This window comes from Pseudophryne corroboree, chromosome 2 (assembly GCF_028390025.1).
Source record: "Pseudophryne corroboree isolate aPseCor3 chromosome 2, aPseCor3.hap2, whole genome shotgun sequence".
NCBI lineage: Eukaryota > Metazoa > Chordata > Amphibia > Anura > Myobatrachidae > Pseudophryne > Pseudophryne corroboree.
The window spans coordinates 585,944,115-585,969,452 of NC_086445.1; the positions used below are offsets into that span (position 1 = coordinate 585,944,115).

Genomic DNA, 25,338 nt, shown 5'->3' on the forward strand with positions numbered 1-25,338 from the left:
CATCCCTGGACATCAAGGATGCTTACTTGCATGTCCCCATTTACCATCCTCACCAGGAGTACCTCAGATTTGTGGTACAGGATTGCCATTACCAATTCCAGACGCTGCCGTTTGGACTGTCCACGGCACCGAGGGTATTTACCAAGGTTATGGCGGAAATGATGATACTCCTTCGAAGGAAGGGAGTTTTAATTATCCCGTACTTGGACGATCTAATAAAAGCGAGGTCCAAGGAACAGTTGTTGGTGGGAGTAGCACTATCTCAGGAGGTGCTGCACCAGCACGGCTGGATTCTGAATATCCCAAAGTCACAGCTGGTTCCGACGACACGGCTACTGTTCCTGGGTATGATTCTGGATACAGTCCAGAAAAAAGTGTTTCTCCCGGAGGAGAAAGCCAGGGAGTTGTCATCTCTAGTCAGAGACCTCCTGAAACCAAAACAGGTATCAGTGCATCGCTGCACGCGGGTCCTGGGAAAGATGGTCGCTTCTTACGAAGCAATTCCCTTCGGCAGGTTCCATTCCAGAATCTTTCAGTGGGACCTGTTGGACCAGTGGTCCGGATCGCATCTTCAGATGCATCGCTTGATAACCCTGTCTCCAAGAACCAGGGTGTCGCTACTGTGGTGGCTGCAGAGTGCCAATCTTCTAGAGGGCCGCAGGTTCGGCATACAGGACTGGGTCCTGGTGACCACAGATGCCAGCCTTCGAGGCTGGGGGGCAGTCACACAGGGAAGAAACTTCCAAGGACTATGGTCGAGTCAGGAGACTTCCCTTCACATAAATATCTGGAACTAAGGGCCATCTACAATGCCCTAAGTCAAGCAAAATCCCTGCTCCTACACCAGCCGGTGCTGATCCAGTCAGACAACATCACGGCAGTCGCCCATGTAAATCGACAGGGCGGCACAAGAAGCAGGATGGCGATGGCGGAAGCCACAAGAATTCTCCGATGGGCGGAGAATCATGTACTAGCACTGTCAGCAGTGTTCATTCCGGGAGTGGACAACTGGGAAGCAGACTTCCTCAGCAGGCACGACCTCCACCCGGGAGAGTGGGGACTTCATCCAGAAGTCTTCCAGATGCTGGTAAACCGTTGGGAAAAACCACAGGTGGACATGATGGCGTCCCGCCTCAACAAAAAGTTAAAAAGATATTGCGCCAGGTCAAGGGACCCTCAGGCGATAGCTGTGGACGCTCTAGTGACACCGTGGGTGTACCAGTCGGTTTATGTGTTCCCTCCTCTGCCTCTCATACCAAAGGTATTGAGAATAATAAGAAAGCGAGGAGTTAACACCATTCTCGTGGTTCCGGATTGGCCAAGACGAGCGTGGTACCCGGAACTTCAAGAGATGCTCTCAGAGGACCCGTGGCCTCTACTGCTCAGACAGGACCTGCTACAGCAGGGGCCCTGTCTGTTCCAAGACTTACCGCGGCTGCGTTTGACGGCATGGCGGTTGAACACCGGATCCTAAAGGAAAAGGGTATTCCGGAAGAAGTCATTCCTACGCTTATTAAGGCCAGGAAAGATGTTACGGCAAAGCATTATCACCGCATATGGCGGAAATATGTTGCATGGTGCGAGGCCAAAAAGGCCCCAACAGAGGAATTTCAACTAGGTCGATTTCTGCATTTCCTGCAAGCAGGAGTGAATATGGGCCTAAAACTAGGCTCCATTAAAGTACAGATCTCGGCTCTGTCGATTTTCTTTCAAAAAGAACTAGCTTCAGTACCTGAAGTTCAGACATTTGTGAAAGGAGTGCTGCATATTCAGCCCTCGTTTGTGCCTCCTGTGGCACCTTGGGATCTCAACGTGGTGTTGAGTTTCTTAAAATCACATTGGTTTGAGCCACTAAAAACCGTGGATCTGAAATATCTCACGTGGAAAGTGGTCATGTTATTGGCCTTGGCTTCAGCCAGGCGAGTGTCAGAATTGGCGGCTTTATCATGTAAAAGCCCTTATCTGATTTTCCATATGTATAGGGCAGAATTGAGGACTCGTCCCCAATTTCTCCCTAAGGTGGTGTCAGCGTTTCACCTGAACCAGCCTATTGTGGTGCCTGCGGCTACTAGGGATTTGGAGGACTCCAAGTTGCTGGATGTTGTCAGGGCCCTGAAAATATGTTTCTAGGACGGTTGGAGTCAGAAAATCTGTGGCAGGCCTGCCACAGCCAAAATCTGTAAATGCCCATTCCACAAGGAAGGTGGGCTCATCTTGGGCGGCTGCCCGAGGGGTCTCGGCTTTACAACTTTGCCGAGCAGCTACTTGGTCAGGGGCAAACACGTTTGCAAAATTCTACAAATTTGATACCCTGGCTGAGGAGGACCTGGAGTTCTCTCATTCGGTGCTGCAGAGTCATCCGCACTCTCCCGCCCGTTTGGGAGCTTTGGTATAATCCCCATGGTCCTTACGGAGTTCCCAGCATCCACTAGGACGTCAGAGAAAATAAGAATTTACTCACCGGTAATTCTATTTCTCGTAGTCCGTAGTGGATGCTGGGCACCCGTCCCAAGTGCGGATTGTCTGCAATACTTGTAAATAGTTATTGTTAACTAAAGGGTTATTGTTGAGCCATCTGTTGAGAGGCTCAGTTGTTTTCATACTGTCAAACTGGATATAGTATCACGAGTTGTACGGTGTGATTGGTGTGGCTGGTAAGAGTCTTACCCGGGATTCTAAATCCTTCCTTATTATGTCAGCTCGTCCGGGCACAGTGTCCTAACTGAGGCTTGGAGGAGGGTCATAGTGGGAGGAGCCAGTGCACACCAGATAGTCATAAATCTTTCTAGAGTGCCCAGCCTCCTTCGGAGCCCGCTATTCCCCAGGGTCCTTACGGAGTTCCCAGCATCCACTACGGACTACGAGAAATAGAATTACCGGTGAGTAAATTCTTATTTTTGTTCTCTCTGACGCTACGAAGATTTAATGTCCTGCTTCAAAGCAGTCTATTGCTTGTTGGATCCAGATGACAATTCAACATGCTTACTCTTCGGCAGCCTTGCCGCTGCCGAGTTCTAGTCAGGCCCACTCCACAAGTTTGGTGGGTTGTTCCTGGGCAGCTGCCCGTGGTGTCTCAGCTTTGCAGTTATGCCGAGCAGCTACTTGGTCTGGTTCGAACACATTTTGACATGTTTTAAAAGTTCGGTACCTTAGCTACAGTGGACCTTCAGTTTGGTTGCTCGGTTTTGCAGGGGTCTCGGCACTCTCCCACCTGGTCTGGTAGCTTTGGGACATCCCCATGGTACTAAGACCATCCCAGTATCCCCTAGGACGTGGGAGAAAATAGGAATTTAATACCTACCGGTAATTCCTTTTCTCCTAGTCCGTAGGGGATACTGGGCGCCCGCCTCTGTGATTCGTTTATTTTCCTGCAAGCATTGTTTTTGTGTTCTTGGTTGGGTCTGCTGTTGCTGTTCCTAGTTTCAAGTTGTGGTTAGCTTGGCTATCCTTCTTATGTTGTGTAGTTCATTACATCACTACTTTTTCTTTTCTATTTTCCTCCTCTCATAGTATGTCCGTCTCCTCGGGCACAGTTTCCTAGACTGAGTCTGCAGGAGGGGTATAGAGGGGAGGAGCCAGCGCACTGAAGAATTTTTAAAGCGTCATTGCTCCCTATAGCCCAGTGATGGCTAACCTTGACACTCCAGCTGTTGTTGAACTACACATCCCAGCATGCCCTGCTACAGTTTTGCTATTTGGGCTTGCTAAAACTGATGCAGGGCATGCTGGTATGTGTAGTTCAACAACAGCTGGAGTATCAAGGTTAGCCATCACTGCTATAGCCCATGGTACTAAGACCATCCCAGTATCCTCTACGGACTAGGAGAAAAGGAATTACCGGTAGGTATTAAATTCCTATTTTTAAGCTTCATGTGAGTCTGCTGTATCTTAGTTTTGCTATTTGTGGTTTAGACTTTTTTTGCTTCTATTGTCCATGTCACTCGCTTAAATGCATTACATATAATTATCTGTCCGGCAGGATTTCATGCGCCAGGCTGGAGAGGTCACTTATGCTGATGCTCACCAGCGTCGAGCTAATGAAGGAGTCATAGAATTTCGCTCATACTCTGACATGAAACGGGCATTAGATAAACTGGATGGAACAGAGGTCAATGGTAGAAAGATACGTCTGGTGGAGGACAGGGCAGGATCTTTGGTTAGACACTCTTCCTCTCGCAGTCGATCAAGGTAATGGCATATGGTTTGTATAATGCATAATAGTACTAGTGTGTTTAGCGCTATGTTAGTATGCTGGTTTGTATCATACATAAGTGTTTTATAAAACTTTGTGGTTGTCTGGTATAGTACCATGTTCATATGGTGTGCAGTGCACAAGTTGAACAACTTGTCAGGCATAGAAATGGTTCATTATATCTACAGGAAAATCATAGGAGGGGATTAAATCGTTTTTGCCACTAGGTCCAGCTGTTGAACTACACATCCCAGCATGCCCTGCATCAGTTTAGCAAAGCCAAATAGCAAAACTGTTGCAGGACATGCTGGGATGTGTAGTTCAACAACAGCTGGAGTGTCGGTTAGCCATCACTGATCTAGTGGCAAAAACGATTTAATCCCCTCCTATGATTTTCCTGTAGATATAATGAACCATTTCTATGCCTTACAAGTTGTTCAACTCATGCACTGCACACCATATGAACATGTGTAGTTCAACAGCTGGAGTGTCAAGTTTAGCCATCACTGCACTAGATGGTGCTTGACGGTAGCAATTCAATTGCTCTGCTGTTCGGGCGCTCAGTAGCCATGGAGGTAACATTTTTTCTTTTACATCCACTAGGGGTCACTGGAGTACTCTTGGGATATAAAAGGTTTCCGTAGGAACAAGGCACTGAATATTAAAATTTAGAACTCTCCCCTCCATATCCCAGAGTACCTCAGTGTTTTTTCTGTGCTTCTCGTAGCAACAGGGCTTGTGTGGAGCTTAACCACACTACTTTGAATATATTTATTTTATTTTTTTCTACTTTTAAATTTTTTGCTCACAGCACATCCCTTCCCAGTTTCTGTAAAAAAATGTTTCTGTAAAAAACCCTCACAGCCACACGCAGCTCATTCCCTGACTGCTGCTACAGCTGGACGGAGCTTACAGATAGAAGCGCCGTCACAGCCTTCGCCTCTGGAGTCAGGTATGCTTGGGGGTACGGGGCGGTCAGCGCACGCTGCCGCCCCGCTGTGTGGGGACACTGTTCACTGACGCCGCTCTCACTGCACCCGCCGCTCCTGACAGGCCGCCCCGGCAACCGCTCCGAGCAGCGCCGCCTCCACCGCTGAGACCCGCCGGCTGCCGCTGTTGGACCGTGCTCCAGTACAGCGCTCCCCGGCTCCCTGCACCCTGATTGCGCTGGGAGTGAGATACCCGCGCCCCAGTAATTCCCGCTCAGACAGCGGTACACGGGCCACGGGGGAGGGAGCAGAAGGGGGGGGGGGGATGGGAGATTACATTAGCGGAGGGCTGCATAAGGGGGGTGACATTGATGAGATAGGCTGTTAAGCCTATATTACACGGTTGGCTGCACTTGTTACATATACCCTGCACTGTGAAGCATGGTGGCCATTTTAATCTTGCTTCCTGTCTTCCAGTTTGATTCCAGAACGTTCCTGTACTACATCTCTACTCCACCGGAGGCGCAGGGGTGTTGGGAATTTTGGATCAGTTTCATATAGTACTGGCCACGTGCACTACACATATATATATATATATATATATATATATATATATATATATCTATATCTATATCTATATATATATATATATATATATATATATATATCTATATCTGGCAGAGACACCTTAGTACTATTTACTGAGTCGTGCAGGTTGTCTGTCTTTGTATGTTGTATTGTCTGTCTGCATAATGAGTAAGGCACTGGCAAAACCAAAAACGCACTGCCATGTCTGTCAGTGTGTTACCGGATGGATCTACCACATGTACAGTATGTTTTGTGGATTCAGCTACGAATACAATCTCTGCTCCGCTGTCTAAGCCGGTTTCATCCCCGGACCCTCCATGGGCTATGCTAGCAGATGTCATGGCTGGATTGCAATCAGAATTGGCCGCCGCTCGACAGGAGCGGGGAGCGGCAAGATCTGAGTCTAGGGTGAGACCGCTAGGACTACCGGAGGGTCTCAGCCTTGCCAACAGTCCAAGTCCATTTTGGGTAGTAGGGATAAATTTACTTTGTCTTATGATTTACCAGTTTCTGCTATGTTACAGTCTGATGATTCTATGCCAGACCTCACTGCGCAAGATGACGGTGAGGAGGGCGAAGTAGACCAGCAGTCCGATAGTGAAGATTTTGACAGCCCAGGCATTGATAATCTCATCAGAGCGGTGCGTCAGTCTCTGAGGTTTACAGAATCTGAGGAGCCTCTGACAAGTGATGAAGTCGTCTTTGCTAAACAGAGGACTCCGAGGTGTTTTCCAGTTTCAGACTCTCTTAATGAGATGTTACTGGAAACACGAAAGAATCCGGATAAACGGTTTTCTATACCTCGCAGATTTAAGTCTAGTTACCAGTTTCCGGAGTCTGACAGCTACATGGGAGAATCCGCCATTGGTGGATTCGTCTGTCCAAACTTACAAAGAAATTAACCATACCAGTACCAACGGCTACTACGCTTAAAGACCCTTCAGACCGTAAAATTGAAGCTATGCTAAAATCCATGTATATAGCAGCAGGAGTGTTGCTTAGACCTGGGTTGGTTGGCATTTGGGTAACTAAGGCGCTCCTGGTATGGATAACAGAAATCAAGTCTGCCCTACATGACGATCACCTTATACTTCTCGCTGATCAAATCTGGGAAGCTGCTGATTATCTATGTACAGCTTCTACTGACGTCTGTCAGCTCACTTCTCGCCTTTCATCGTCGCTAGTTGCAGCACGACGAGCGCTCTTGGCAAGCGGAGGTCAAAAGAGTTATAGAGGCGTTACCTTACGGTGGCGAGAAGTTGTTTGGTCCTGAATTGGACAAATGGATTGCTGAGGCCACGGGTGGTAAGTCTGTTTTCTTACCATTGCCTCCAACGGCGCCAAGGCGGAAATACTCTGGCCCGTCGTTTAAATCCTTTCGGCCTCAGCCCTTTCGAGGCCGTGGTAGGGGACCAGCCACGGCCGGTAGACGAGGTCGAGGGCGTGGTTTCCAACAAACCAACGCCAGTCGTCAAGACGCTAAGGTCACTGACAAGCCAGTGGCATGACGGACTCCCAGCCCATCTTGGATCTCCAGTTGTGGGAGCACGCCTTCAGAAGTTCCATTTGGCGTGGTTCCAGACGTCCACAGATGGGTGGATCCGCAATTTAGTGCTAATAGGTTACAAAATAGTTCGACTGTCTCCCGCCACTGCGGTTTTTCAAGACAGGACTGCCTGTGTCTGACGACAAACGGGCGGTTCTGCAACTTGCCATTCAGTCTCTGCTGGAGTCAGCCGTTTTGATTCCAGTCCCTGTACACCAACAGGGGCAGGGTTATTATTCCAGTCTGTTTGTGGTACCGAAGCCGGATGGCTCGGTCAGGCCAATGTTGAACTTAAAGGGCCTCAATCAGTACGTCACTTACTACAGATTCAAGATGGAATCTCTGCGGTCGGTAATTGCAGGTTTAGAGCCACAGGAATTCATGATTGCGCTGGATCTCAAAGATGCGTATTTACAAATTCCGATTTGGCCACCTCATCAGAGGTTCTTGCGGTTTGCAATCCGGCAGAACCATTACCAGTTTCAGGCTCTACCGTTTGGCCTCTCGTCAGCGCCTCGGGTATTCACCAAAGTGATGTCTGTGATGATAGCTCATCTCAGATCCCTGGGAGTGATAATAGTTCCGTACTTGGACGATCTGCTCCTCAAAGCTCCGTCTCAACAGATGCTCCTCCAACATGCGTTGCTAACGTACGATATCCTAGTTCAGCACGGTTGGATTGTCAACTTCAAGAAATCACATCTGATTCCGTCTCAACGACTGCAATTCCTAGGTATGATTCTCGATACGGTAAATCAAAGAATTTACCTACCAGAACAAAGTACAGATCACTCGTCATCTGGTTCGATTGGTGCTCAAGCCACGCACAGTCTCGGTACATTTGTGCATTCGCCTCTTAGGCACATTGGTGACGGCTTTCGAAGCGCTTCAGTTCGGGAGACTTCACTCACGTCCTTTTCAACTGGATGTGCTCGCACAGTGGTCGGGCTCGCATCTGCAGATTCACCACAGAGTGAGGTTGTCGCCACGGGCCAGGGTATCTCTACTCTGGTTGCTCAATGTACACAATCTGACCGCAGGGAAACGGGTCGGCGCCTGGAATTGGATAATTCTAACGACGGACGCGAGTCTCGGAGGTTGGGGAGCTGTAGTTCAAAATTGTCAGCTCCAGGGTCTCTGGGCGGCTCACGAAAGATTGCTGTCTATAAATGTCCTGGAACTCCGGGCAATTTACAATGCACTACGACAAGCAGTGCACATTCTTCGGTCTCAGGCTGTCCAGGTGCAGTCGGACAATGCGATGGCGGTCGCATACATCAACCAACAAGGAGGAACGAGAAGCCGTATGGCAATGCGAGAAGTAGCTCGAATCCTCAATTGGGCCGAGCGTCACCAAGTGATGTTGTCGGCAGTGTTCATTCCGAAAGTGGACAACTGGGAGGCGGATTATCTTAGCCGTCTGGATTTTCATCCAGGAGAATGGGCATTACATCCAGAAGTGTTTCACATGTTGGCCCAGAGGTGGGGTTACCCTCAAGTGGACCTGATGGCATCTCGCCACAATCATCAAACGCCCCAGTATGTGTCCAGAACGCGAGATCCAAAGGCAGTGGCGGTGGATGCTCTCACTGTCGCGTGGCTGTACAGCCTCGTTTACCTGTTTACACCGTTTCCGCTGCTCCCTCTGTTGCTAAAACGGATCAAAAGAGAGTCCGTCACAGTCATACTAGTGGCGCCTCATTGGCCTCGGAGAGCTTGGTTCTCGGATCTCCGAGGACTACTCGCAGACGAGCCTTGGCCGCTCCCACTTCGTCCGGACCTGTTACAACAAGGTCCGTTCCTTTACCCCGATTTAGCGCAGCTGCGTTTGACGGAGTGGCTGTTGAGACCGCCCTCTTAAGGAGAGAGGGCATTCCAGAATCTGTTATACCAACCATGTTACGTGCTAGGAAGCCTGTTACGGCAGCTCATTATTACAGAATTTGGCGTGCCTATATAGGTTGGTGTGAGGAGGACTGCGTTTATCTACACTAAAGGTGCAGGTATCTGCTTTGTCAATTTACTTTCAAAGACTATTGGCTCTATTGCCGTCTGTACACACTTTTCTGCAAGGTGTTCTCAAAGTACAGCCTCCATTCATTCCACCTACAGCGCCATGGGACTTGAATCTGGTTTTAGATTTTACAGTCTTCATATTTTGAACCCTTACACCAAGTGGATATTAAGTTTCTCACTTGGAAAACAATTTTCCTACTAGCCTTGGCTTCGGCAAGGCGTGTTTCCGATTTGGGTGCCTTGTCATGCAAGCCACCGTATTTGGTGTTTCATGATGACAGAGCGGAACTTCGGACGAATCCCGCTTTCCTACCAAAGGTAGTGTCATCCTTTCACATCAATCAACCAATAGTAGTTCCTGTGTTGACAGGAAATTCTGGAACCTTGGATGTGGTACGCGCATTACGCGTTTGTGTCCCGAACGTCTACAGTTCGTAAGACGGATACGTTGTTTGTTCTGTATGATGCTGCCAAGATGGGTTGGCCAGCTTCTAAGCAGACCTTATCCAGATGGATTAAACTGACCATACGTCAGGCTTACCTTCATGCTAGGTTACAGCCGCCTACATCAGTAACAGCTCATTCCACACGTTCTGTGGGAACTTCATGGGAAGCTGGTCGTGGGGCTTCTACGACGCAGCTTTGCCGTGCGGCTACCTGGTCATCAGTGCACACGTTTGTGCGCTTTCTTTATCATCCACTAGGGGGTCACTGGAGTACTCTTGGGATATGGACGGGCTTCCGTAGGAACAGCACTGAATATTTAAATTTAGAAACACTCCACCCCTCCATATCCCCGAGCACTTCTCAGTGTTTTTTCTGTGCTCCACGTGGCAACAGCTCGGTAACTGAAGTCACGGTTACTTGAAGAAATTTTTAATTTTTCTTTTTTATTTTTTCTACTATTTGACACATCCCTTTCCCCCTTCCAAAAGGCAGGGTCAGGGATAGTGCAGCTGCTGATAGCAGCACGGGCGTGTCGGGCCTCTCTGAAAGAGCTCCCTCACAGCCACACACACAGCCTCCTGCACAGGCTGGCCGGCGCTTGTTTAAGAAGCCCCGTCGGAGCCTCCGCACAACTGCAGGATTCAGGTATGTGAAGGACGGGGCGGTCAGCTCCCGCTGCCGCCCCGAGGTGTGGGGACATTGTTAGCGCTTAGCGCTCCAGGCGTGTGTCCACGCCGCTGCTCTCCCCACTCAGCGCCCTCCCAACGGCCACAGCAGACCTCCGTGCAGGCGCTGATCTCCTCTCAGAGGCCGCCGGCCGCCACAGCTCTCTCGCTCACGGGGCTGGCCGCCGTTATTGCTCCGGGTCCCAACACGCGGCTCACTCGGGCTCACAGCGCTCTGCGATACCCGCTGGGGCCCCACACGCTGTGCTGCCGCTGCTCTGAGTCGAAAAGAGCAGGCAGCCATTACAGGGGGGACAAACAATAATAAATACAGGGGCAATAAGCGGCATATGAAATACTGCAGCAGCAGATAAGAGGCTGCAGGGATTGTTGCATTATAATCAGTGAAAGTTTTGTAACCAGCACTAAGATTATATGTATAAGATAGCATGGCAGCCATGTTTAACCATGCTTCCTGTGTCTTCCTCCTGTGATTCCAGAACGTTCCTGTCCTACATCTCTACTCCACCGGAGGCGCAGGGGTGTAGTGGGAATTTGGGATAACATTTCTTAGTACTGGCCACGTGTACTGCACTTGGCCAGATATATATACAGAGACACCTTATTGCTATTTTACTGAGTCGTGCAGGTGTCTGTTTGTTGTGTATTGTATTGTCTGTCGCCATAATGAGTAAGGCACCAGCAAAAACTAAAAAGCATAATTGCAAAGTATGTGGCTGTGTTACCGGATGCATCTACCACATGTACAGTATGTTTTGTGGATTCCGTTCAGAATACCATTTCTGCGCCAGTTTTACAACCAATGTCCTCACCGGACCCTCCGTGGGGTATGTTAGTAAATGTACTGGATAGATTACAGACAGAAATGACCGCTGCTCGTCTGGAGCGAGAAACGATAAGATCTGAGTCTAGGGTGAGACCGCCAGAACTACCGGAGGCATCTCAGCCTTGCGTAAGGTCCAAATCCATTTTGGGCAAACAGGATAATTTTCATATGTCTTATGATTTTCCAGTGTCTGCTATGTTGCATTCTGACGATTCCATGCCAGACCTCACGGAACACGATGAGGGTGAGGAGGGCGAAGTGGAGTCAGATGGCGAGGATGTTAACAGTTCCGGCATTGATGATCTCATCAGAGCGGTACGTCCGTCTCTAAGGTTTCCTGAAGCTGAGCGGCCTCTCACCAATGATCAGGTCGTATTTACTAAACGACGGAAGACGCCAGTAAGTTTTCCTGTGTCGGATTCTCTAAATCAGATGTTAGTAGAAACACGACAGAATCCAGATAAACGGTTTTCTATACCTCGCAGATTTAAGTCTAGTTATCCGTTTCCAGACTCGGTAACGTGTACATGGGAGAATCCACCAATAGTTGATTCTTCAGTGTCAAAGCTTACCAAGAAATTAACCATACCAGTGCCAGCAGCTACTACGCTTAAAGATCCTTCAGATCGCAAGATAGAAACTATGCTAAAAACCATGTATGTAGCAGCAGGTGTGATGCTAAGACCTGGATTGGTTGGCATTTGGGTAACTAAGGCGCTCATAATATGGCTTACAGAACTCAAATCTTCTCTACATGATGAAAACCTAATAATTCTTGTAAATCAAATGATTGAGGCTGTAGAGTATCTCTGTACAGCGTCTACTGACGTCTGTCAGCTCACTTCTCGTATTTCATCGTCGCTAGTTACGGCACGAAGAGCACTCTACCTGCGTACTTATCAGGCGGAGGCAGAGGTCAAACGAAGTATAGAGGCGTTGCCTTACGATGGCAAGAAGTTGTTTGGTCCAGAATTGGACGCATGGATTGCGGAGGCTACGGGAGGTAAGTCTGTTTCTCTATCGTCCTAGTGGATGCTGGGGTTCCTGAAAGGACCATGGGGAATAGCGGCTCCGCAGGAGACAGGGCACAAAAAGTAAAGCTTTTCCAGATCAGGTGGTGTGCACTGGCTCCTCCCCCTATGACCCTCCTCCAGACTCCAGTTAGATTTTTGTGCCCGGCCGAGAAGGGTGCAATCTAGGTGGCTCTCCTAAAGAGCTGCTTAGAAAAAGTTTAGCTAGGTTTTTTATTTTACAGTGATTCCTGCTGGCAACAGGATCACTGCAGCGAGGGACTGAGGGGAGAAGGAGTCAACTCACCTGCGTGCAGGATGGATTGGCTTCTTGGCTACTGGACATCAAGCTCCAGAGGGACGATCACAGGTACAGCCTGGATGGTCACCGGAGCCGCGCCGCCGGCCCCCTTGCAGATGCTGAAGTCAGAAGAGGTCCAGAATCGGCGGCTGAAGACTCCTGCAGTCTTCTAAAGGTAGCGCACAGCACTGCAGCTGTGCGCCATTTTCCTCTCAGCACACTTCACACGGCAGTCACTGAGGGTGCAGGGCGCTGGGAGGGGGGCGCCCTGGGAGGCAAATGTAACCTATATAAAGGCTAAAAATACCTCACATATAGCCCCCAGAGGCTATATGGAGATATTTAACCCCTGCCTGATTTCTCTAAATAGCGGGAGACGAGCCCGCCAGAAAAGGGGCGGGGCCTATCTCCTCAGCACACGGCGCCATTTCCTCTCACAGCTCCGCTGGTCAGGACGGCTCCCAAGTCTCTCCCCTGCACTGCACTACAGAAACAGGGTAAAACAGAGAGGGGGGGCAAATTTATGGCGATATTTTGATATAACAAAGCAGCTATAAGGGAGCACTTATTATAAGGCTATCCCTGATATATATATATATATATATATATAGCGCTTTTGGTGTGTGCTGGCAAACTCTCCCTCAGTCTCCCCAAAGGGCTAGTGGGTCCTGTCTTCGTTAGGAGCATTCCCTGTGTGTCTGCTGGGTGTCGGTACGTGTGTGTCGACATGTATGAGGACGATATTGGCGTGGAGGCGGAGCAATTGCCAAATATGAGGATGTCACCCCCTAGGGAGTCGACACCAGAATGGATGCCTTTATTTATGGAACTACGGGATAGTGTCAACACGCTAAAGCAGTCGTTTGACGACATGAGACGGCCGGACAATCAATTAGTGCCTGTCCAGGCGACTCAAACACCGTCAGGGGCTGTGAAACGCCCTTTGCCTCAGTCGGTCGACACAGACCCAGACACAGGCGATGACTCCAGTGGTGACGGTGACGAATCAACCGTATTTTCCAGTAGGGCCACACGTTATATGATTTTGGCAATGAAGGAGGCGTTACATTTAGCTGATACTACAGGTACCACTAAACAGGGTATTATGTGGGGTGTGAAAAAACTACCTATAGTTTTTCCTGAATCAGAAGAACTAAATGACGTGTGTAATGAAGCGTGGGTTGCCCCTGATAAAAAGCTGATAAGTTCAAAGAAATTACTGGCATTATACCCTTTCCCGCCAGAGGTTAGGGAGCGCTGGGAAACACCTCCTAGGGTGGACAAGGCGCTAACACGCTTATCTAAACAAGTGGCGTTACCCTCTCCTGAGACGGCCGCACTTAAAGATCCATCAGATAGGAGGATGGAAAATATCCAAAAAAGTATATACACACATGCAGGTGTTATACTACGACCAGCTATAGCGACTGCCTGGATGTGCAGTGCTGGGGTAGTTTGGTCAGAGTCCCTGATTGAAAATATTGATACCCTGGACAGGGACAATATTTTACTGTCGTTAGAACAAATAAAGGATGCATTTCTTTATATGCGTGATGCACAGAGGGATATCTGCACACTGGCATCACGGGTAAGTGCTATGTCCATTTCGGCCAGAAGAGCTTTATGGACGCGACAGTGGACAGGCGATGCGGATTCAAAACGGCATATGGAAGTTTTGCAGTATAAAGGGGAGGAGTTATTTGGAGTCGGTCTATCAGATTTGGTGGCCACGGCTACAGCCGGGAAATCCACCTTTCTACCTCAAGTCACTCCCCAACAGAAAAAGGCACCGACCTTTCAACCGCAGCCCTTTCGTTCCTTTAAAAATAAGAGAGCAAAGGGCTATTCATATCTGCCACGAGGCAGAGGTCGAGGGAAGAGACAGCAACAGGCAGCTCCTTCCCAGGATCAGAAGCCCTCCCCGGCTTCTACAAAAGCCTCAGCATGACGCTGGGGCTTCTCAAGCGGACTCGGGGACGGTGGGGGGTCGTCTCAAAAATTACAGCGCGCAGTGGGCTCACTCGCAAGTAGATCCCTGGATCCTGCAGATATCTCAGGGGTACAGGTTGGAATTAGAGACAGATCCACCTCGCCGTTTCCTGAAGTCTGCTTTACCAACGTCCCCCTCCGAAAGGGAGACGGTTTTGGAAGCCATTCACAAGCTGTACTCTCAGCAGGTGATAGTCAAGGTACCTCTTCTGCAACAAGGGAAGGGGTATTATTCCACTCTTTTTGTGGTACCGAAGCCGGATGGCTCGGTAAGGCCTATTCTAAATCTGAAGTCCTTGAACCTGTACATAAAGAAGTTCAAGTTCAAGATGGAGTCACTCAGAGCAGTGATAGCGAACCTGGAAGAGGGGGACTTTATGGTATCCTTGGACATCAAGGATGCGTATCTCCACGTTCCAATTTACCCCTCACACCAGGGGTACCTCAGGTTCGTTGTACAAAACTGTCACTATCAGTTTCAGACGCTGCCGTTCGGATTGTCCACGGCACCTCGGGTCTTTACAAAGGTAATGGCCGAGATGATGATTCTTCTTCGAAGAAAAGGCGTATTAATTATCCCATACTTGGACGATCTCCTAATAAGGGCAAGGTCCAGAGAACAGCTAGAGATGGGATTAGCACTGTCTCAAGAAGTGCTAAAACAGCACGGGTGGATTCTGAATATTCCAAAATCCCAGTTAATGCCGACAACTCGTCTGCTGTTCCTAGGGATGATTCTGGACACGGTTCAGAAAAAGGTTTTTCTCCCGGAGGAAAAAGCCAAGGAGTTATCCGAGCTTGTCAGGAACCTCCTAAAACCAGGAAAGGTGTCTGTACATCAATGCACAAGAGTCCTGGGAAAAATGGTGGCTTCTTACGAAGCAATTCCATTCGGCAGATTCCACGCAAGAATTTTCCAAAGGGATCTGTTGGACAAATGGTCAGGGTCGCATCTTCAGATGCACCTACGGATAACCCTGTCTCCAAGGACAAGGGTGTCTCTTCTGTGGTGGTTGCAGAGTCCTCATCTATTGGAGGGCCGCAGATTCGGCATACAGGATTGGATCCTGGTGACCACGGACGCCAGCCTGAGAGGCTGGGGAGCAGTCACACAAGGAAGAAACTTCCAGGGAGTATGGACGAGCCTGGAAACGTCTCTTCACATAAACATTCTGGAACTAAGAGCAATATACAATGCTCTAAGCCAGGCAGAACCTCTGCTTCAAGGAAAACCGGTGTTGATCCAGTCGGACAACATCACGGCAGTCGCCCATGTGAACAGACAGGGCGGCACAAGAAGCAGGAGTGCAATGGCAGAAGCTGCAAGGATTCTTCGCTGGGCAGAGAATCATGTGATAGCACTGTCAGCAGTGTTCATCCCGGGAGTGGACAACTGGGAAGCAGACTTCCTCAGCAGACACGATCTTCACCCGGGAGAGTGGGGACTTCATCCAGAAGTCTTCCACATGCTGGTAACCCGTTGGGAAAGACCAATGGTGGACATGATGGCGTCTCGCCTCAACAAAAAACTGGACGGGTATTGCGCCAGGTCAAGAGATCCGCAGGCAATAGCTGTGGACGCGCTGGTAACGCCTTGGGTGTACCAGTCGGTGTATGTGTTTCCTCCTCTGCCTCTCATACCAAAAGTATTGAGAATTATACGGCAAAGAGGCGTGAGAACGATACTAGTGGTTCCGGATTGGCCAAGAAGGACTTGGTACCCGGAACTTCAAGAGATGATCACGGAAGATCCGTGGCCTCTACCTCTAAGGAGGGACTTGCTTCAGCAGGGTCCCTGTCTGTTTCAAGACTTACCGCGGCTGCGTTTGACGGCATGGCGGTTGAACGCCGGATCCTAAAGGAAAAAGGCATGCCGGAAGAAGTCATTCCTACTTTGATTGAAGCAAGGAAGTAACCGTGCAACATTATCACCGAATTTGGCGAAAATATGTTGCGTGGTGCGAAGATCGGAGTGCTCCGACGGAGGAATTTCAACTGGGTCGATTCCTACATTTCCTGCAATCAGGATTGTCTATGGGTCTCAAATTGGGATCTATTAAGGTTCAAATTTCGGCCCTGTCGATTTTCTTTCAAAAAGAATTGGCTTCAGTCCCTGAAGTCCAGACCTTTGTTAAGGGAGTGCTGCATATACAGCCTCCTGTGGTGCCTCCAGTGGCACCGTGGGATCTCAATGTGGTTTTGGACTTCCTAAAATCTCATTGGTTTGAACCACTAAAAAAGGTGGATTTGAAATATCTCACATGGAAAGTGACCATGCTTCTAGCCCTGGCTTCGGCCAGGAGAGTGTCAGAACAGGCAGCTTTATCTTACAAAAGCCCATATCTGATTTTCCATTCGGACAGGGCAGAACTGCGGACTCGTCCGCATTTTCTCCCTAAGGTGGTGTCAGCATTTCATCTGAACCAGCCTATTGTAGTGCCTGCGGCTACAAGTGACTTGGAGGACTCCAAGTTACTGGACGTTGTCAGAGCATTAAAAATATATATTGCAAGGACAGCTGGAGTCAGAAAATCTGACTCGTTGTTTATATTGTATGCACCCAACAAGATGGGTGCTCCTGCGTCTAAGCAGACGATTGCTCGTTGGATCTGTAGCACAATCCAACTTGCACATTCTGTGGCAGGCCTGCCACAGCCTAAATCTGTAAAGGCCCACTCCACAAGGAAGGTGGGCTCATCTTGGGCGGCTGCCCGGGGGGTCTCGGCATTACAACTCTGCCGAGCAGCTACGTGGTCAGGGGAGAACACGTTTGTAAAATTTTACAAATTTGATACTCTGGCTAAGGAGGACCTGGAGTTCTCTCATTCGGTGCTGCAGAGTCATCCGCACTCTCCCGCCCGTTTGGGAGCTTTGGTATAATCCCCATGGTCCTTTCAGGAACCCCAGCATCCACTAGGACGATAGAGAAAATAAGATTTTACTTACCGATAAATCTATTTCTCGGAGTCCGTAGTGGATGCTGGGCGCCCATCCCAAGTGCGGATTATCTGCAATAATTGTACATAGTTATTGTTAACTAATTCGGGTTATTGTTGAAGGAAGCCATCTTTCAGAGGCTCCGCTGTTATCATACTGTTAACTGGGTTTAGATCACAAGTTGTACGGTGTGATTGGTGTGGCTGGTATGAGTCTTACCCGGGATTCAAAATCCTCCCTTATTGTGTACGCTCGTCCGGGCACAGTACCTAACTGGAGTCTGGAGGAGGGTCATAGGGGGAGGAGCCAGTGCACACCACCTGATCTGGAAAAGCTTTACTTTTTGTGCCCTGTCTCCTGCGGAGCCGCTATTCCCCATGGTCCTTTCAGGAACCCCAGCATCCACTACGGACTCCGAGAAATAGAATTATCGGTAAGTAAAATCTTATTTTTCTTACCATTGCCTCCACCGGCTCCAAGAAGAAGGTACGCTGGACCTTCGTTCAAATCCTTTAGACCTCAGCCCTTTCGATGGCAGAGGATCAGCCACGCCTGCTAGACGTGGTCGAGGACGTGGTTTCCATCAAACCAACACAACTCGCCAAGACGCTAAGGTTACCGACAAGCCAGTGGCATGACGGGTTACCAGCCCATCTCGGTTCTCCAATTGTGGGAGCACGCCTTCAGACGTTCCATGTGGCGTGGTTCCACACATCCGCGGAGGGCTGGATCCGCAATTTAGTGTTAAAAGGTTACAAAATAGAGTTCGACTGTCTTCCGCCTCTGCGGTTTTTCAAGACAGGATTGCCTCTGTCGGACGACAAGAGGACGGTTTTGCAAATTGCCATTCAGTCCTTACTGGATTCGGCAGTGTTGATTCCGGTCCCTGTACACCAACAGGGTCAGGGTTATTATTCAAGTCTGTTTGTGGTCCCGAAGCCGGATGGCTCAGTCAGACCAATATTGAACTTAAAGGGGCTCAATCAGTACGTAACTTACTACAGATTCAAAATGGAGTCTCTACGTTCGGTGATTGCGGGGTTAGAGACCAAGGAATTTATGATTGCGCTAGACCTCAAGGATGCGTACTTACACATTCCAATTTGGCAGCCTCATCAGAAATTCTTGAGGTTTGCAATACGCCAGAACCATTACCAGTTTCAGGCTCTACCGTTTGGCCTGTCATCAGCGCCTCGGGTATTCACCAAAGTGATGTCTGTGATGATAGCTCACCTCAGATCCCTGGGAGTGACAATAGTTCCGTATTTAGACGATCTGCTCATCAAAGCTCCGTCTCAGCAGATACTTACCCAACATGCGCTGCTAACATACAATGTACTGGTTCACCACGGTTGGATTGTAAATTTCAAGAAATCACATCTAATTCCGTCTCAACGCCTTCAGTTCCTAGGTATGATTCTCGATACGGTCAATCAAAGAATTTACCTACCACAACAGAAAGTACAAATGCTACACCATCTAGTACAATTAGTGCTCAAGCCACGCACAGTGTCGGTACACTTGTGCATTCGCCTTTTAGGCACAATGGTGGCAGTTTTCGAGGCGCTTCAGTTCGGAAGATTTCACTCTCGTCCATTTCAACTGAACGTGCTTGCCCAGTGGTCGGGCTCGCATCTGCAGATTCACCACAGGGTGAGGTTGTCGCCAATAGCAAGAGTATCTCTGCTCTGGTGGCTCAAGGAACACAATGTAACCGCAGGAAGACGGTTCGGACTTTGGAATTGGATAATTCTAACTACGGACGCCAGTCTCAGAGGTTGGGGAGCGGTAATTCAAAATTGTCAGCTCCAGGGTCTCTGGGCGGATCACGAGAAATTGCTGTCTATAAATGTTCTAGAACTCCGCGCAATTTACAATGCGCTACGACAAGCAGTGCACAGGATTCGCTCTCAGCCTGTCCAAGTGCAGTCGGACAATGCGACGGCCGTCGCATACATCAACAAACAAGGAGGAACGAGAAGCCGCATGGCAATGCGGGAAGTAGCTCGAATCCTCAATTGGGCGGAATGCCACCAGGTGATATTGTCGGCCGTGTTCATTCCGGGAGTGGACAACTGGGAAGCGGATTATCTCAGTCGTCGGGATTTTCATCCAGGCGAATGGTCATTAAATCCAGAAGTGTTTCACATGTGGGTTCAGCGATGGGGTTATCCTCAGGTGGACCTGATGGCATCTCGACACAATCACCAAACGTTCCAGTATGTGTCCAGAACAAGAGATCCAAAGGCAGTGGCGGTGGATGCTCTCACTGTCGCGTGGCCGTACAGTCTTGTGTATCTGTTTCCACCGTTTCCGCTGCTCCCTCTGGTGCTAAAACGGATCAAAAGAGAGTCGGTCACAGTCATACTAGTGGCGCCTCATTGGCCTCGGAGAGCTTGGTTCTCGGATCTCCGAGGATTACTCGCAGACGATCCTTGGCCGCTCCCGATACGTCCAGACCTGTTACAACAGGGTCCGTTTCTTTACCCCGATTTAGAGCGGCTGCGTTTGACGGGGTGGCTGTTGAGACCGCCCTCTTAAGAAGAGAGGGCATTCCAGATTCAGTTATACCAACCATGTTACGAGCTAGGAAGCCGGTTACGGCAGCTCATTATTACAGAATATGGCGTGCCTATATAGGTTGGTGTGAAGCTCGGAAATTTCCGACATCCGCTTTCAAGGTATGCCGCCTGTTGTTGTTTCTACAAACAGGGTTAGATGGAGGATTGCGTTTATCTACACTAAAGGTGCAGGTATCTGCTTTGTCAATTTACTTTCAAAGACGATTGGCTCTATTGCCGTCTATACGCACTTTTCTCCAAGGTGTACTCAGGGTACAGCCTCCATTCATTCCACCTACAGCGCCATGGGACTTGAATCTGGTTTGGAGTTCTTACAGTCTTCATATTTTGAACCCTTACAACAAGTGGATATAAAGTTTCTCACTTGGAAAACAATTTTTCTCCTAGCCTTAGCTTCAGCAAGGCGTGTTTCGGATTTGGGTGCCTTGTCATGCAAGCCACCGTATTTGGTGTTTCATGATGACAGAGCGGAACTTCGGACGAATCCCGCCTTCTTACCAAAGGTAGTGTCATCTTTTCACATCAATCAACCAATAGTAGTTCCTGTGTTGACAGCACATTCTGGAACTCTGGATGTGGTACGCGCATTACGCGTTTATGTATCCCGAACGTCTTCAGTTCGTAAGACGGATACGTTATTTGTTCTCTATGATGCTGCCAAGATAGGTTGGCCAGCATCTAAACAAACTTTATCCAGATGGATAAAACTGACCATACGTCAGGCTTACCTTCATGCTAGGTTACAACCGCCTACGTCAGTAACCGCTCATTCCACACGTTCTGTGGGAACTTCATGGGCAGCTGGTCGTGGGGCTTCTGCGACGCAGCTTTGCCGGGTGGCTACATGGTCTTCAGTGCACACGTTTGTGCGCTTTTACAAGTTTGATACTTTTGCGGCATCAGCATCTAGCTTTGGCCGCCTAGTGTTACAAGTGCCAAACAGCTCTCCCGCCCACGGGGGAAGCTTTGGTACGTCCCAAGAGTACTCCAGTGACCCCTAGTGGATGATAAAGAAAATAGGATTTTGGTACTTACCAGGTAAATCCTTTTCTTTGAATCCATAGGGGGCACTGGACGCCCACCCAGAGCAGTTTTACCTACTTGTGGTTAGTTCTGAGGATCTTATGGTAACACACTTTCACCGACTGGTTCAAATTACAAGTGCTGGTTAGGGTGTCAACTGTTTAGTTGTCAGTAACGTTATGTGTTAACTTCGTTATTGTCAGTTATGTTATATGTAATACTCCATTGTCAACATCTCTATAGTTCCTGTTCGGCTCAGTAAAAAACACTGAGAAGTGCTCGGGGATATGGAGGGGTGGAGTGTTTCTAAATTTAAATATTCAGTGCTGTTCCTACGGAATCCCATCCATATCCCAAGAGTACTCCAGTGCCCCCTATGGATTCAAAGAAAAGGATTTACCTGGTAAGTACCAAAATCCTATTTTTACAAGTTTGATACGTTTGCGGCATCAGCATCTAGCTTTGACCGCCTAGTGTTACAGGTGCCAAACTGCTCTCCCGCCCACGGGGGAAGCTTTGGTACGTCCCAAGAGCACTCCAGTGACCCCTAGTGGATGAAAAAGAAAATAGGATTTTGGTACTTACCAGGTAAATCCTTTTCTTTGAATCCATAGGGGCACTAAACGCCCACCCAGAGCAGTTTTACCTAGTTTGCAGTAAGTTCAGGGAATCGTATGGTAACACTTACCGAGTGGTTCAAGTTTCAAGTTCTATCGGTTATTGTGCCAACTGTTTAGTTGTCAGTCACGTTATGTGTCAACTTTATTGTTGTCCGTTCTGTTATATGTAATTCTCCATTGTCAACATCTCTCGCTCCTGTTCGGCTCAGTAAAAAAACACTGAGGTACTCTGGGATATGGAGGGGAGGAGAGTTCTAAATTTTAATATTCAGTGCCTTGTTCCTACGGAAACCGTCCATATCCCAAGAGTACTCCAGTGCCCCCTATGGATTCAAAGAAAAGGATTTACCTGGTAAGTACCAAAATCCTATTTTCCTGCAGCCTCCTGAGGTGCAAGAAAACAAGTTTACAAACTCGGCACTTTGGCTGTCCAAACAGTAGTTTGCATGCTCAAAGCAGGACACTGTTGTTTTACGCAGCTAAACGCGGTCTGTCTGGGCGCGATATACATGTGCATCCAAACAATTCAATTGTGACAACTGTTTGGGCATCTAAACCATCCCATTTAGACAGGAAAACTGGACGCCCGAAACAATTTAATTCCCCCCCCCCCCCCCCCCCCCCCCCCCGACAGTCAGTAGGTCAAATCCAAATGGTCGACATGGTCAAAACGTTGACAATGACAATGGTCGACACATTTAAAAAAAAAATCCTTTTCTGTGTTTAACCACGTGACCCCAGTTAGTGTACCGTGCCCCATTGCAGGGCTCTCTTCGCTCACCATTCTTCAGGAAGGGTGCCACACTCCCCTTGCTTCCCATTCTTAGTCCACATGGATGAAAAATTAGTGATTAGTGAGTGATAAAGTAGAAAGAACCCCCCCCCCCCCCCCCCCCACACACACACACACACACACACACACACACACACACACACACACACACACACACACACACAAATATTGATTATTTGAACCTGATAGCCTTAAGCACTGGCCACCTCTTGCATGCCTACCTTTTGTACCTGTCGACCTTATTGACTGTATCAGTTATCTAGCTCTATCAACCAGATGCAGTCAGGCATTCCTCCACAAGTGCTGACTTTTTTTGTCTTGAGAGAAATGTATTGAGGTTGCAATAAAATAGTTTCAGTTAATTGAACTTCATACTAAAATTAATCCTGTCTGTGTAACTCTTGCTTTTAGTAGCATTGCTCAAAACCTAGTGCTCAGAAATCTACCTTTTTGTGTTAATATTAAAGCCCCATACACATTAGACGAGAAAGTAAAATGTATCGTTCAGAAGGGATATTCTGAGCAATATCTTTTACTATCTCCTAGACTGTACACTCAACATCGTTAACGACCCCCTCCCTCTGAACAGTCCAGCCGAAGGAGTACCTCGTTAACGATGGGCCCCCGCTATTGCTTCCTTCACGCCGGCATCAGCAAGTGTGTATGCACGGGTCGCCGCCAGTGTCGCCGGGTACACACATCAGCTAGTGTGTACCCGGCTTTAGGTAAGTCGCAGTGATTTATTGGCTCGTGGTTATTCTGATACCTGATGGGAGATAATGGATTAGAAAGGTAGAGACATAGGGGTATATGCAATTGCAGTCGAATTCCCGAAATTGTCGAATTTCGGGTCATTTTCGACCAAAAAAAAAATTCGCCTATGCAATTCAGTGCTTTCCGACCAAAAAACGGACTTTCAAAATTCGACTTTTTGAAATTCGAATTTTTGCAAATTCGACTTTTCTGCAATGATATAAGTGCTGCAATTCGACCAAAGCATATTCAATTCAAGTTTGGAAATTCGACAGCAGTGCTTTTAGACAGCAAATTCGTCATTTTCAATCCGCCACACTTTGGAGGGTGAAAACAAATAAAAAAAATTTAAACATGTTTTTTTTTGTTTTTTTTGTTTTTTGGGGAATAGCAGATCTATTTATATTAGAAGGGATTAGGTACTTTTTTTTTTTTTTTTTGGAGGCACAAATATTATTTATATATTTTTTAAAATATTATTATTTTTTTATTATTTTTTTTATTGCTGGAACGGTAAAATCCTTAAAAAAAATGGCGTGGGGTCCCCCCTCCAAAGCATAACCAGCCTCGGGCTCTTCGAGCTGGTCCTGGTTCTAAAAATGCGGGGGGAAAATTGACAGGGGATCCCCCGTATTTTTAAAATCAGCACCGGGCTCTGCGCCTGGTGCTGGTGCCAAAAATACGGGGGACAAAAAGCGTAGGGGTCCCCCGTATTTTTAACACCAGCATCGGGCTCCACTAGCTGGACAGATAATGCCACAGCCGGGGGTCACTTTTATGCCGTGCCCTGCGGCCGTGGCATTAAATATCCAACTAGTCACCCCTGGCCGGGGTACCCTGGGGGAGTGGGGACCCCTTCAATCAAGGGGTCCCCCCCCCCCCCCCAGCCACCCAAGGGCCAGGGGTGAAGCCCGAGGCTGTCCCCCCCCATCCAATGGGCTGCGGATGGGGGGGCTGATAGCCTTTTGTGATCATGAAAAGAATATTGTTTTTTCCAGCAGTACTACAAGTCCCAGCAAGCCTCCCCCGCAAGCTGGTACTTGGAGAACCACAAGTACCAGCATGCGGGAGAAAAACGGGCCCGCTGGTGCCTGTAGTACTACTGGAAAAAAAATACCCAAATAAAAACAGGACACACACACCGTGAAAGTAAAACTTTATTTCATACGTCGACACACACATACTTACCTATGTTCACACGCCGACATCGGTCCTCTTCTCCATGTAGAATCCAGGGGTACCTGAAAATAAAAGATCAATATACTCACCTCAACCAGGCTCCAGAGATAAATCCACGTACTTGGAGAAAAAAACAAACCGAACACCCGCTCCATGCCGGACTGAAAGGGGTCCCATGCTGACACATGGGACCCCTATCCCCGAATGCAGAGAGACCTGTTAGTGACAGCTGTCACAGAAAGGTCTCTCTAGCCAATCAGGAAGCGCAACTTCGTTGCGCTCATCTGATTGGCTCTGTGCGTCTGAGCAGACAGCGCATCGCACAGCCCAGTCCATTATATTCAATGGTGGGAACTTAGCGGCTAGCGGTGAGGTCACCCGCCGGTCAGCGGGTGACCCCCCCGCTAGCCGCTAAGTTCCCACCATTGAAAGTAATGGAGCGGCTTTGCGATGCGCTGTCACATCACAGACAGCGCACAGCCAATCAGATGAGCGCCACGGAAGTAGCGCTTCCTGATTGGCTGAAGGGAATTCAGTGACAGGAGTCACGTGATGTCCCGGCATTCGGGAGAAAGGGGTCTGATGTGAGAGCATTGGACCCCTTTCTAGTCCGGTATGGATCGTTGTTTTTTTGTTTTGCCAAGTACGTGGATTATCTCTGGACCTGGATGTACCTCTGGACGCTGGAAGGTGAGTATAATTTTTTCACAGGTACCTCGGATCGTCGGAGACCGTGGCAGTCGGCGTGTCAACATAGGTAAGTATGTGTGTGTCGGCGTATGAAATAAAGTTTTGCTTTCACGGTGTGTGTGTCCTGTTTTTATTTGGGTATTTTTTTTCCAGTAGTACTACAGGTACCAGCGGGCCCGTTTTTCTCCCGCATGCTGGTACTTGTGGTTCTCCAAGTACCAGCTTGCGGGG

At 48.5% G+C, this 25,338-nt stretch overlaps 1 protein-coding gene across 1 annotated transcript in view; it reads left to right on the forward strand.

Moving 5' to 3' along the window:
- LOC135037145 (serine/arginine-rich splicing factor 6-like) overlaps positions 1-25,338 on the forward strand; it is a 60,723-nt gene that overhangs the window by 25,602 nt on the left and 9,783 nt on the right. Inside the window, exon 4 of the mRNA XM_063954525.1 lies at positions 3,980-4,188. Coding sequence (XP_063810595.1) covers positions 3,980-4,188 — 209 coding nt within the window. The remainder of the gene's footprint in view (positions 1-3,979; positions 4,189-25,338) is intronic.